The 12,578-nt window shown below is 38.9% G+C and overlaps 1 protein-coding gene across 36 annotated transcripts in view; it reads left to right on the top strand.

The window, feature by feature from the left end:
* Positions 1 to 12,578, top strand: part of LOC101837871 (muscular LMNA interacting protein) — a 248,602-nt gene that overhangs the window by 100,742 nt on the left and 135,282 nt on the right. For 6 of the 36 annotated variants that reach the window (XM_040740403.1, XM_040740383.1, XM_040740376.1 and 3 more), the window contains exon 1: positions 8,244 to 8,434. The exons of 8 other annotated variants lie outside the window; for them this stretch is intronic. In XM_040740403.1, the coding sequence (XP_040596337.1) occupies positions 8,261 to 8,434 (174 nt within the window). In that variant the 5' untranslated portion in view covers positions 8,244 to 8,260. Of the gene's footprint in view, positions 1 to 422; positions 540 to 8,239; positions 8,435 to 12,578 lie in introns of those variants that run through there. 22 more of the 36 variants (XM_040740371.1, XM_040740378.1, XM_040740369.1 and 19 more) reach the window with 13 other exon arrangements.

The following is a 12,578-nucleotide window of genomic DNA, read 5'->3' as shown; positions in this document are numbered from 1 at the left end:
TAATGATCACTTATTCTTCCCTTAAGTAAAATGTTTGAAGAGCAATGTGTTTTGACCTATTTTTCCTGAATCGGTCTTTCAAGGATATATAATTATTATTTTAAAAATAATATAAGTGAAATTCTAAATTATTTTGGAGAATATTGTATTTTTATGAGTAAGCTTATTAAGACAATTCAAGCGATACATTCTGGATCACAGTAAATGTCTCTGGAAATAAAGAAGGCATTTTATCTTTAGAACAAAACGTTTTACCGACTCTCTACTATAACAGTGCTCTTTTGTGTTTTGAATTCCTTTATGCCTACAGATTGCTCAACTGAATGTCATTAGGACCTCTAGAACTTACTTATGCATATTTGAAAGCTCTCCCATCTCCTACACAGTCATGCTGGTAGGAGAAACCCACCATGTGTATATAGCAGGGCATGATACAGCAAAGGCAGCTATTAGAACCTGAGGCTCATAGATTGCTGTTCTGCATCCCTAGCCCTTCTCGGACAACCAGATTAATGCCATAATATACTGTGAAAAGACTGGTAAGAGCTTCTAAAATATTTTTACCATGAACATTACAGATATATATTTTAAATAAAATAATATGATTGAGTTAAAAACAAAAAGCTATGGTTTCTTTTAAAAGTGTGCCTATTAAATTTGGTCATAATTAAAATCAGAGGATTTGAAGATAGTTGGTTTGCCTCATTGTCTTGCCAATTAATGGAATCATAAGTAGACATAAAGTCTCTTTATACACAGACCTAAAGGCATAAATATTAAAGCAAGAAAAACTATAGAAATTGGCTGGGGAATAAAGAGAAATAAAAACAGTGATTTTAAAAGAAAAGTACTTTGGTATATATTCAATTCCAGTGTTTTGATTATGTCACAGACTTGTACTGGCTTTTCCTATGCTCTCAGTGTTTGCTAGCTGATTGGGAAACTCTGTATTATGTGGTGTAGCAACAGTAACAAGTGGTATCCGCAGCTGAGTGCTTACTGGATGAAGCTCATGTTAGGAACACACTGCATCTATTTTTGTTTAATTCACGGAGAAGTCCTGAGAGCTGAATAACCTGGTTTGTTTTCTTTAATGAAGGATCCGTTCTCATCAATTTTTAATAGTGGCTTTTTTTAACTTGCGGGCCAGTGTAATGTATAGAGGTTTCCCCCTTCTCCCCACCCCAGGTGAGGCAGTTCTTCTTCAGTCCTTTTATGTTGTAAAAAATATCTTAATCAATGTTATTCTGTTAGCTTGGAACTTTTCCTTATTATATACTACTTTTATTACTTCATTATATATCCTGAAAGAGTAAGTAAAACATTTTCTCATGTCATCATCTGTTTTAGGTCTTGCTATATCACCTTTGAAATATCTGTTTTTGATATAGGAAAGTTTCTGTCCCCTGACATGACTTAGTGAGTGACAAAAGAAGGCCAGAAGTGTGTCAAATTACACCTTCAGCTCCTGGTTTACACTAACTAGTGAGTCCTGGGCAAGAGTTTATCCCTTGTCTTTTGGTCCTGAAATGCTGATACACAGCACCAGTGTTTCTTACTGTTCTTTGGAGGTAATTACACACTATACATCCATTCAGTAACAAAGAATATCTGCTAAGCATGAGCACCAGGAGCAGAGTAACAGCCCAGGGTCATCATTGACTGCCCCTATAGAACATTTCCCAGAATGTTTCTCTGACTTTGAGAACATGCTGGCTAATTGTGGCTATAAGATTCATGGCAACTGCTGTGCTTAAAGTAAGACCAAAAGCAAAGACCATCCGACTGTAGTTTGATTTACCTGCAAGTTCTCACATATCTGACTAATTCTTTACAAATGCACATGTCTTCGTGCAAAACGAAACTTCAGTGTAAATGTTGATTCCTAGAATTTTCTTTTCTACTCTAGTAAAAAACATTAAGGACAGAAGAAAGGAAATTATGTAAATAATAAATATATAAATTTGCTCTTTGCATCAATTAGAGGTTTTTGCTAAGCCTCATGTGTTTATTCCAAATATAAAGAGAAATCGTGTTGTTTGGGTTGCCACTGTGGGTAGAGTATTTTCTAGGGACTTAAATGTCATCTCACTTAATGTTCACAGATATCCTATGAACTTTGAGACTTTTTAATGATCATTTTTACAAGTTAAGGAATTAAAGTTCATGGAATTAGTAATAGATTGGTTTAGAATTTGAGTCTGATTCTGAATACCACTATTTCCATTAGCACAGTTAACAAATTGGTGAAATCAAACATCAATATAGAGATCACATATTACTTTTGATTTATTCTTTATTTTATAAAGTGCATAGGTGTTTTGTCTGTGTATCATGTGCATGGCTGGTGCCTTCTGAGGCCAGAAAAAGGGGGTCAGAGTCATAGGAACTGGTACTACAGATGTTTGTGAGCCACCCTGTGGATGCTGGGAATTGAACAGAGGCCTTCTGGAAGAGCAGCCAATGTGTCCTTAACCTCTGAGCCATCTCTCCAGCCCTACCTTAGATGAAGAGATAAATATTATTTGCTAAGAACTTTGGTAACTGCCCATCCTGCAAGCCTTACATTGAAAGCTGTGTATAACGGCTTTGGAGCTCTTACTTATGCCAATGAAGTTTTATCCTTGGGTGAGCTCCCTCTACTTTAAAACTATGCTTCAAAACAACGTGCATTACTTTCATAGCTAGGATTAAACATGAAGATGACTGCAAGTGTAAATGTGCAAGTGTAACATCTATGAATAGCCTACATAGTCCTATGAGTTGATAGTTATACATTGACTATGAGGGGTTTAAGAAAAATTTACATTTGATCTCAATTCTCCTGGGTAGGAACCATGTTACAGGCAAAATCCTCACTGGCTATGGTACTATCATTTGTCATGTTCTGCCACCTCCTTTTTTATCACTATTCTGTAAGTGAGCATGTCTAAGATAAGCTTCAGGAATGGAGAACAAAGACAGCCTGACCCCGGCTTCTGGCAGGCAGGGGCAAGTGCAAATCCTTTCATGTGTGCTGGTCAACAAGGCCTTTAATCTTCCCAGCACTCGTTTGTCTTTCTTGTATCATTAACATAATTCTCTGGATGCCTCATGAGAAACATAACAGGTGAAACATTGAGTACTAAGAGCAGCCTCATGGAGATCGCTAGGTGGCATGTCTAAGTTTTATATGTAGACTGAAATCTGGTCTCTGGGTAAGAGTTTGAGTTGACCAGCACGCCAGAGAGTAGCTGTCAAGGATCTCTGACTTTGAGCAGGGACGCTTCCCTTGTCTTTCTGCATGTCCTGGATGCCTCACACACACCACTTTGATGAGGATTCCTCTCCTATGCTCTTAAAACACGGAAAGCCTTGGCACTTGGTGTAGGTCATGTTTTGTGTTGTATCTTCAAAATGAAAAAAAAAATACAGTGCTTAACTCCTGTTACTCTGCAGACACTGAGGTTCTTGACATAGAAACCTCTGGATCTACTTGAACACACAGCTTCACTCATTTAATAAACATGTGCTGGCCTTTAGAAGTGATAAGCACTATTTTAGGCACTAGCGACATACAGGGAATAAAATAGAGAAATTTCCATTGCTTGTGTGATGATGTCCCAACTGGGGATGCAGATGGTAAAGAATTTGATGTCTGCTATGAATGTAGGCAAAAATTACTACATAGAAGTCTAAGGTGAGAAGGGAGCGTACAACAGGAGGCTTCTCAGAACATGTGCTGTCAGGGAAGCCTTAAGGTAGTGCATTTAGAAAGAGTGACCTGTGTCTGATCTTGATATTCTCATGACATAACATCAAATATCTGATACACAATCAGAGTTGTTGGAAGGTTATCAGAGAGAAGAGAAGTATCTGGCAGAAATCTGTGGGAAGAATTCCAAGCCAAGCATGTAGAACCTCAGACACTCATCCTATTCCAGTGGAGAAAATCTCTCCTTTCTCCCTCCCTGCATCTGTGTGTGTGTGTGTGTGTGTGTGTGTGTGTGCGTATTGTGTATGTCTGTGTGTAGGCCCTTGTGTGTGAGCGTGTCTACACACATGTCATGGAGGTCAGAGGACAATCTTGGCTGTCAGAAACAATACTGATAAATGATTTAGCAGGGAGAGAGCTCACCACATCTTCTGTGTGAAGAAATGGTTCTTATCATTGAACTCCTCTTTTAAATTCTTCTGCGGATAGGTCATATTTGTTTTATTTGAATATCTAATTACAGCAAAACCTTATGTTTTGGATTTTTCTCAGTGCCTTGAAACTTCTGGTACACTTTAATTAAGGAAGGTATTTTATTAACTGGGAGGAGACAGCACAAGGGGAAGAGGAACACAGCAATAATGATGAATACAGACACACCCTGGTTGCTCAGTCTGTACGAAGTCGAAATTGTGTGTTAGTGGCTTCTCCTAGGATGTTGAGATAACATTGGACTTTGCTTGAAACATTGTGTACCTGTAGACTGGGATAATCCTGATTTGGGTCATTATAATCAACTGTCACCCCCAAAGAGAATAATCCATACTCTTAGTATTTCTCATCACCAGAGGGGCAAAATCATCCAGGATGGAAACAAAATAACTGTTTCCTAATGTTGCTCTCCAGAAACAGGACCAGAGAATGCAAAACCCAAGACCCATTCTTCACCAGGCGCAATCTGAGACCAATTTCACACGTAGCCTTAGTTCAGCACCTCACTCTCTTCTATCCTTTCCTTTACTCACAATGATTGTCATGTGTGGAAGTGTCTTCCTCCTCCCTTGTTTGTGATGTCACTTGTGAAGACATTACTTTCCTAAGGCGATACACCAGGGTTTGTGTCTCCCATAGAACAGTGTATACCACTCACCTGATGTTTAAGACGGTAAATGAATGGGAGTGCTACTATGCACACATGATTAAGCACAGAGCATAAGAAAAGAGAAATGATGTCTGAATGGCCTTGGCAGGTGAATCTGTTCAGCCGTAAGTGTCTTGGCAAACTTTTAGTAGGCTCATCTATTATTTTTCTCCTACTCAATTCTTAGGAAGAGAGGTTATTAATTCTATATTATTTATTGAAAATTAGTATCTTAAGAGTCTTTCATCTCAGAGGAATTGCAGTAATATTTAGTAAGAAAGGTAAAGGATGTCTGCTTCAGTCATAAGCAGTGCTAGATGCCAAAGAGTTTAGAACTGAAGGTGTCTGTTGTGAGCATCAATACACCCCACTTTCTTTTGGAGAAAGATTGTTCAGCAGAGTAATTTTTTTCCTTGGTGGGAGAGAGATCTTTGGAAGCTTATATTTATAAAATGCTTATGGCTCATGGAGAAAACCTCGATGGTTCTCCCTGACCAGAGGAAACGCAACTCTCATTGTAGGTGGCACTCTACACTCCTCTTCCCCTCAAGTAAATCATAGCATTAGTATCTAGAGGTTTTTTTATTCTTTTGATCAGAGCCCATCATTTGCTAGCCAAGTGAGAATGGTTTCTATAGAAATTTTTCTAAATTCATGTAGTCTTTGGAGCTATATGTGTAGCTAACCAGATGGCTGACAAATGTTGCTGCAATGCATGGCTTTTAAGTTTTTATTTTAAGTAAAAATTATGACTCCTGGCACTGAAATAGTCTTAACAGTAGCAATTAGAAAGAAAATTATTAGACAAAAGTTGCTAAAAGATGAAAATAGCAAATTCACAGGTTAACTGTTCTCATGTTACCAAGTGCTTCAAGGAAGGCTTTGGATAGAGCTAAAGACAGAGGCTAAAACATTTTATAAATCTGTGTCTAATTGTCTGCCTTGTTTTATGCTGGGGGAAAGAGAATGGGAAAAAGAAAAGACCATAGCAGGTAGAGCAGAATGACATATAAGACAAGAGCATTGGGGTTGTCAAATTCGTTTAGAATAAATGGAACCATTGACAAAAGACTAGACATCACTGACCCATAGACTAGACTTCAGAGATGAGTATGTCTAAGACTTGGTGATAGGTACCCTTTGAGCTTTTGTTCATTACATAAAAGTATACATATGCATCTCTTCATCCTTAGTCCATGCTGCATAAAGTTAAAATACTTTGATTCAGCATCTTCAGTTATCTAAATTTGACTTACTTTTCTGGTCTTGTAGACTTTACTCTCACTCTTGTTATTTGTAAGGTTAAAAAACCACAGTGCCAAGAGGAGTAATATACATGGAGTATTGCCTGGCACAGAGTTATGGGCTTCCCAAGTTGAATCTAATCCTCTATGGGGCAATGCTATACTTATCCACATGTCACAGGGGAGAAGTTCAGAACTTCTCTGAGGTTCTCTGGCCAATGTTCTGACTTGTGTCCCATGCTTGGTGACTATCCCTGCCATTCTCTTCTTTTGCTGCTCCAACAAGGGCTTCCCTAAATCTTTTTGACCTGCTAAGTAAGTTATCCTAGATCTAATAGGACACCATTTCCTTATTCCTAGTGTAGCCAAATTATTGTACTTATTTCACTGCAAGTATCTGTGATATTGTGACCTTATGAACTGTCAGCAGAATGCCACCATACTGATTAGTTTTCATCAACTTGACACAAACTAGAATTGCCTGAAAAGTAACAAACTTCAGTTGGGGAAATGGTTCCGTTTTATTGTCCTGCAGTTAAGTCTGTGTGGCATTTTCTTGATTGCATACTGATATCACAGGGCCCAGCCCCCTATGAGCAATGCCACCCCTGGACAGGTGGTCCTGGCAGGCATAAGAAACTTAGTTGTACATGAACCTGGAAGCCAGTTAATTAGCAATGCTCCCCCATGGTGACTACCTTGACTTCCCTCCATGGTGGACTATAATCCCCAAGTTGCTTTTGGTCATGGTGTTTATCAGAGCAACAGAGGAGTGAAGCAGGATAGCAACACACCAGCAAGAGGGCACAGCCAGACCGAGAAGCTTATTGAAAATGCAGGTGCATAGGCTTTATTGTAGAACCCCACCTCAAATGGAAGCTGCACTTCTAAACGCGCCCCAAAGTGTCGTGTGCAGTGATATGCAAGCACTATAGGATGGTAGTCCTGTCTTAGGAACCTCTTCATTCTGTATCTTTGTTATTTATATAATAGATTTACACTGCCAGTAAGAATGGAAGGTTTTGACATCAGGTACACATAACTTCTTGTGTGTCCATAAGTGTAAATGTCAGAAGACAGATATTTTTAATGACATAGCAGCACATACATTCAGAAATTTAGACCATTTCTAGGTCAAGTTGTACTAATGTTGTTTGCAATAGTTTTCCTGCTTCTTAACAGAATCACTTTGAATAATTATTATACTCATGATTTTCGTAAATCCAGGCTTTTGACAATGTTGAAAATGTTAAATGCTGTAACTGTACTTGAAATAAAACCTTCATTCCTTTGCATAGCTTTCAGTACATACCCAGCTCTTTCCATGCTACATATTTTGCTGCCTGTGGACAAATATAGATAGCAAAGATATGTAGAAAAAAATCAATGCTTAGGAAATAGAAATACTCAAAGCTGATGACTACAATCAATCACACGAGAAACATTTGTGATTTGTTTATCAGTAATCAGGGCAGTCACTGACTTCTAGAAACAGTGGAGGGGAATTCTGTTTTGAGAGCTGTTTGGTAACAAGCTCTATTTTAGAGCTACTTTTGTTTAACAGCAACAACTGAGTCACTCGGATGCTCCTGTATCATTGACGGCCGATCACACACCGAGGACTCGTCATTGAAATGATTGACTTTCCCATATGATCACTGTGCTTCCCGTTCTTTATTTAGACACTGTGTTTGCATGTGTTTGTACCTCTGAATGTTCTCTGCAAGTGTGGCCAACTGATCACAGAGACTGGCAGATGCCAGGGCCCTTCAATCAGTTTCTCGTTGCTGTACAATCTGGCTTCTCCGTTCGTTTCACAGAATGAATGCATAATTGGACTGCATGCATGAAAGGAAAAGAGGGCAAACACATATAGGTGGCAATTTTTCACTTCCACTGATGCCGTTTTAGCAGGCAGTGTGACCTCTTGTGAAGTTCCAAATGTAAAAATTGTCAAAACAAGTCCTTTGGAGATGAAAAATATCCAACTCAGTGAAGAATCTGCTTCGCCTTCTTTTAGATTCCACCCCCAACCTGTGTGTGCGCGTTTGTGTGTGTGTGTGTGTGTGTGTATGTGTGTGCTCATACATATACGTGTGGGTGCATGTGTGGTGTGTGTATGCATATTCGTGTGGGTGCGTGTGTGTGTGTATGCGTGTGTGTATGTGCGCGTGCGTGTGCATGTGCCTGTGTTGTTTTAGTAGCAGGCTCTCTTCCCACCTCAGTCGTTGGTTTGCTCACTCCCTATGTGATGAATCAACGCTTCCAGAACAGGGGCTTCTGAGTGACTGCGGGAACAATTACTTCCAAATGACCTCCTGCATCTTAGCGGGGAGCACTGAGACCACACCCAAGGTAAAAGGAAGCCTTTGCTTAATGCTTTCGATAACTTTTAAAGGCACCGTGTTCCTGGTGTGTGCCAGAGGGTGTGAGGGTAAGCTACCCGGGTGTGGATAAATTTGTCTGTGTATTGAAATGAGATGTTATCTACAGTTAGAGAAACGGGAAATGATAAAGACAGAACTGCTCATTGGGCAAAAAAAAAAAATGCTGAGGATATGTTTGGGATAGAGTTAATGTGAAGAATGCTCGATATGCCTTATCTTAATAAGAGGCTAGTGGTCCTCTGTGCTGCGGGTATCAATATGAGGGTGGGGGAAGACAGACTTTTAGGGAAATAGAAACAAAAGTACACAGCCAGAAGCGAGCAAAGGAGCATACAGCCTGTAATGCAGGGGTGAAAACCATTTCTCACGTTACTAGCCTGTGTGGTGAGAACGGTCAGTCTTACATATTTGGGGTAGTTCAAGCCAAATTTAGAGTACCATTTTAATCCATTTAGTTCTTATTTCTATTATTAAAGTAGTTTCCCAGTCATCAGATGTTTAAATGACATTGGCAGGTGAAAGCGTTAATTGGCAATTAAGAAGTGAATGCCATTAACTTGCATCTGCTTATGCTTTGTTGGAAAAATGATTTTTTGTCACCATAGAGACTCATTTTGGGGCTCTGTTGGATCTGCCACACAGTGTGCAGTAGATGGTAAATGACTTTTTTCCCCAACTGAACAAGAGATTCAGCAGTGTCTTTTTAAGTGAACCTTAGATTTCTGGTAAGATACAGGTGATAGGTAAAGAGGATGAAAAGAACCCCGTGCTAATTTTGCTGTACTTTCTTGAAAGTGAATAACAAAAGGTTGCCCTTTCCAGAGGTTCTGAAAATGTATATATGGACAGGAATTAATCTCTGAATTTAGTTCTATTCAGCAGTAACTCAGGGAGATAAGCCTGTAATCTCTCTCTCTCTCTCTCTCTCTCTCTCTCTCTCTCTCTCTCTCTCTCTCTCTCTCACACACACACACACACGTATGCACACACACATCTATATATATATATTATATCTGTCTATCTGCCATCTATCTATCTATATGTGAAACATCATATATTTGTTCAACTAAAACAAGGAAATGGAACTGTTTTCCTACATTGGTGAAAAAATTTTACTTAGGCTTCAGAGATTCCTGTGGGGAGAATGCAAGGTTAAAGTTGGAGGCAACCATCTTGCTTCTGTCTACTTGCCTCCCCTTTTATCATGAAGTCATCTTTAGAAAGCCTCTGTGGTACATGATAAGAACCCAACTTGTTCCTTCATGCACTAGTTTCCCTTTTTACTTGGTTTTTGTTTTATTCACTAAAATTACAGCTTCCAACTTTTAAAAAGTCTATAGGTTGTAAAGTATCATTTGTCGAATTCTGTACCATAAAGAAGTAAGACAAGCTGAACTGGATAATGGTGCAAGCAGGGCCTTTGGAGAAATAAGTTTTGATTACTGTATACACTTTAGAAGGTATGGCTACTTACCATTTATTAAGTGTCTATGGGTTTTATAACCCTGGGTATTTATACTGAAATCTTCATGTAGAACTATTCATTTTCTTTTGGATAGACTTCAGATGGACTAAGTCATTTCATGGGAAAATGAGGGCAGGTATAAACACCTGGAAGTAAGGTCACCCCTTTCTTGAGTCCTATCAAATTACTGTTTTGTCCAAACGAAAAGGTAGGACGATTATTTGCTTTACTATAGCTACATTTTCCCCCCATTGTTGTAGCCAAATACGACAAAAGCATTGTGGTTTGGGTGTGTAGTTCAATAGACTTACAGAGGCATGGCAGCTGGAGTGTGAAGCAGCCTGCTAAACTGTATGTACCCTCATTCAGGAAGTAGGAAGAGATGGATGCAACTTCTGGATCTTTACTTTTGTTTGGAACCCTGGACCATTGGATGCTGTTGCCCACATTCAGGCGCATCCTCCCCTATCAGTTAAGCCTTTCCAGAGACCCTCTCGTAGTCACACCAGCACTGTGTCTCAAAAGAGATTTCAAAATCTACCAAATAGATAGTGAAGCTCACCCACTGAGTATACTCAGAGATATCCCTCTCCATCTCAGAAGGTCACTGACAAGATTAGACATGTAAGCAACCTCACTAGGATAATCTAGAAATTCTGTACCATTATGTGTTATTTGAGTAGACTAAGACTTTTCCTAGCCTTATAAGGGGGTCTAACCTTTTTCCCAATAGGGAAAAAGTGACTTACTACTTTCTGATGTTGAACTACTGCTTGTGTATTCTGGTTCCCGGCTATCTTCAGGGCTGATGACAAATATTTTTAAATGTTCATTTTATATTTTGTTCATATTATTTCCCCTCCCCAATTCCTTCTAGATAATTCCCCTTCCAACCCACACAATTTCATAAACTTTCTCTCGAAGGAAGGAAGGAAGGAAGGAAGGGAGGAAGGAATGAGGGAAAGAAGGAAGGCATAAAGAAAAACTAGAAACCTGTTTACTGGTAGGAATGGAGTATGAAGTCACCCACTATCACTGTGCCCGTCTTCTCAGATCTACTTAAGGTCAATGCCCAGACTTCATAGTCCTCAAGAATTTTTATACTATTATTTTTGTGGGAACACCTCTTGCTTTTTTTAGAGTAAAATATAGAGTTTAAAAGTGATCAAAATAGAGCACATCAACAGCTAACACTGAAGATTCAAATGTTTAGGGAGTTTCTCTTGTAACTACATGTGTTAAAAAAAAAACTAAACAAGAAACATCAGAATTGATGCATGTCAGGAACTCAGACAGAACCTGGCTTTCAACTGAACGTGAGAACATACAGCTCACACAAATGATGGTTTCACAGAAGGAAGTGAGGCCTGGATTTTCTCTAGGGTGGTTAGATTGCCAGCCTCCCCAAGTTATGACTGAGTGGCTCTTTTCTGGCATTCGCAAGCATCTTCAGTTTTCCCACTAAATCCTGAATGTTCTTTTAAAATTATGTATATATTTATCTACATGCCTGTGTGCTCTGTGCAAGTGTGAGCATTGGTGCCTTAGAGACTAGATGAGGGTATTGGTTCCCCTGGAGCTGGATTTCTAGGTGGTTGTGAGCTGGGAATTCTAACTCAGATCTTCTCTGCAAGAGCAGTATGTTCTCTTAACCACTGAGGCATCTCTCAACTCCTTTGATTTTGAACTGTCTCCTCAAACTACTTAAAACTATTGGGTTCCTTATTTTAGTAATGGATTCTCATTTCTTATAGTTACTCAGTTAAAAAGTTTTATTCTCATTTCAAATCATTACAATCTCTCATCCTTTACCTCCAATTACTTATTTTCCTAAAAAACATAACTCTAGAAATTTATACTTCTTATCATTATCATCATCAGAATGAACCCAGGTTTGACCCACTGTTTTCTTATTCATGGGCTTCTGTGAAGCCTGATAGGAAGTCTTCATAGCACTTATAAAATATTATGTATTTTGCACATTTGTTTATTGTTGCTTGCTTCCCTTCACTGGTTAAATTTATAACAGTAGGTATTTTTATTTATTGCTAAGTTGCCAGTCCCTGAAGTTGATTAGACTTTGTTGAATAAGCAAAAGATAAGGTAGTGTTCCCAAGTGAGTGCCACCTGTAGCAGAAGCATCACAGAAGGACTGAAGAGCATGGAGGAGAACAGATATGTGGGAAGGGAGTGGGGATGAAGTGTGGGGATAGGTGTGGGGTTCAGGGATTTGGAAACACAGACCCCTTAGCACTGTGTGCATATCATTTTTTATTTGTGAGTCCTCTGCTGACTGTTTCCTATTCACTATTATAGCTTTTTCTCCTGGGGTCACAAAGCAAGAACTTAATGGAGTTACTTTTAAATAAATTAAATATAAATGAATGAGAAGGTGATGGGAGATGTCATTCTGTAAATGTGTCTGTCTTGTTGGTTGGTTAATAAAGCACTGTTGGCCAATAGGGAAGCAAAATAGGTGGGACTAGGAGTCAAGGAGGATTCTGGGAAATGTAGTCAAGAGGAGAGGTCACCATGTGATTATTAATTATTAGTAATTATGGGTTAATAATTAAGTCAGAGCTAGTCATTAAGAAACCATTGCAAACAGCCAACAGCTTCATATTTAATATAGTGTCTTGTGTGTTAT

Source organism: Mesocricetus auratus, unplaced genomic scaffold, assembly GCF_017639785.1.
Source record: "Mesocricetus auratus isolate SY011 unplaced genomic scaffold, BCM_Maur_2.0 Super-Scaffold_100691, whole genome shotgun sequence".
NCBI lineage: Eukaryota > Metazoa > Chordata > Mammalia > Rodentia > Cricetidae > Mesocricetus > Mesocricetus auratus.
This window is presented reverse-complemented; position numbering and strand designations above follow the sequence as displayed.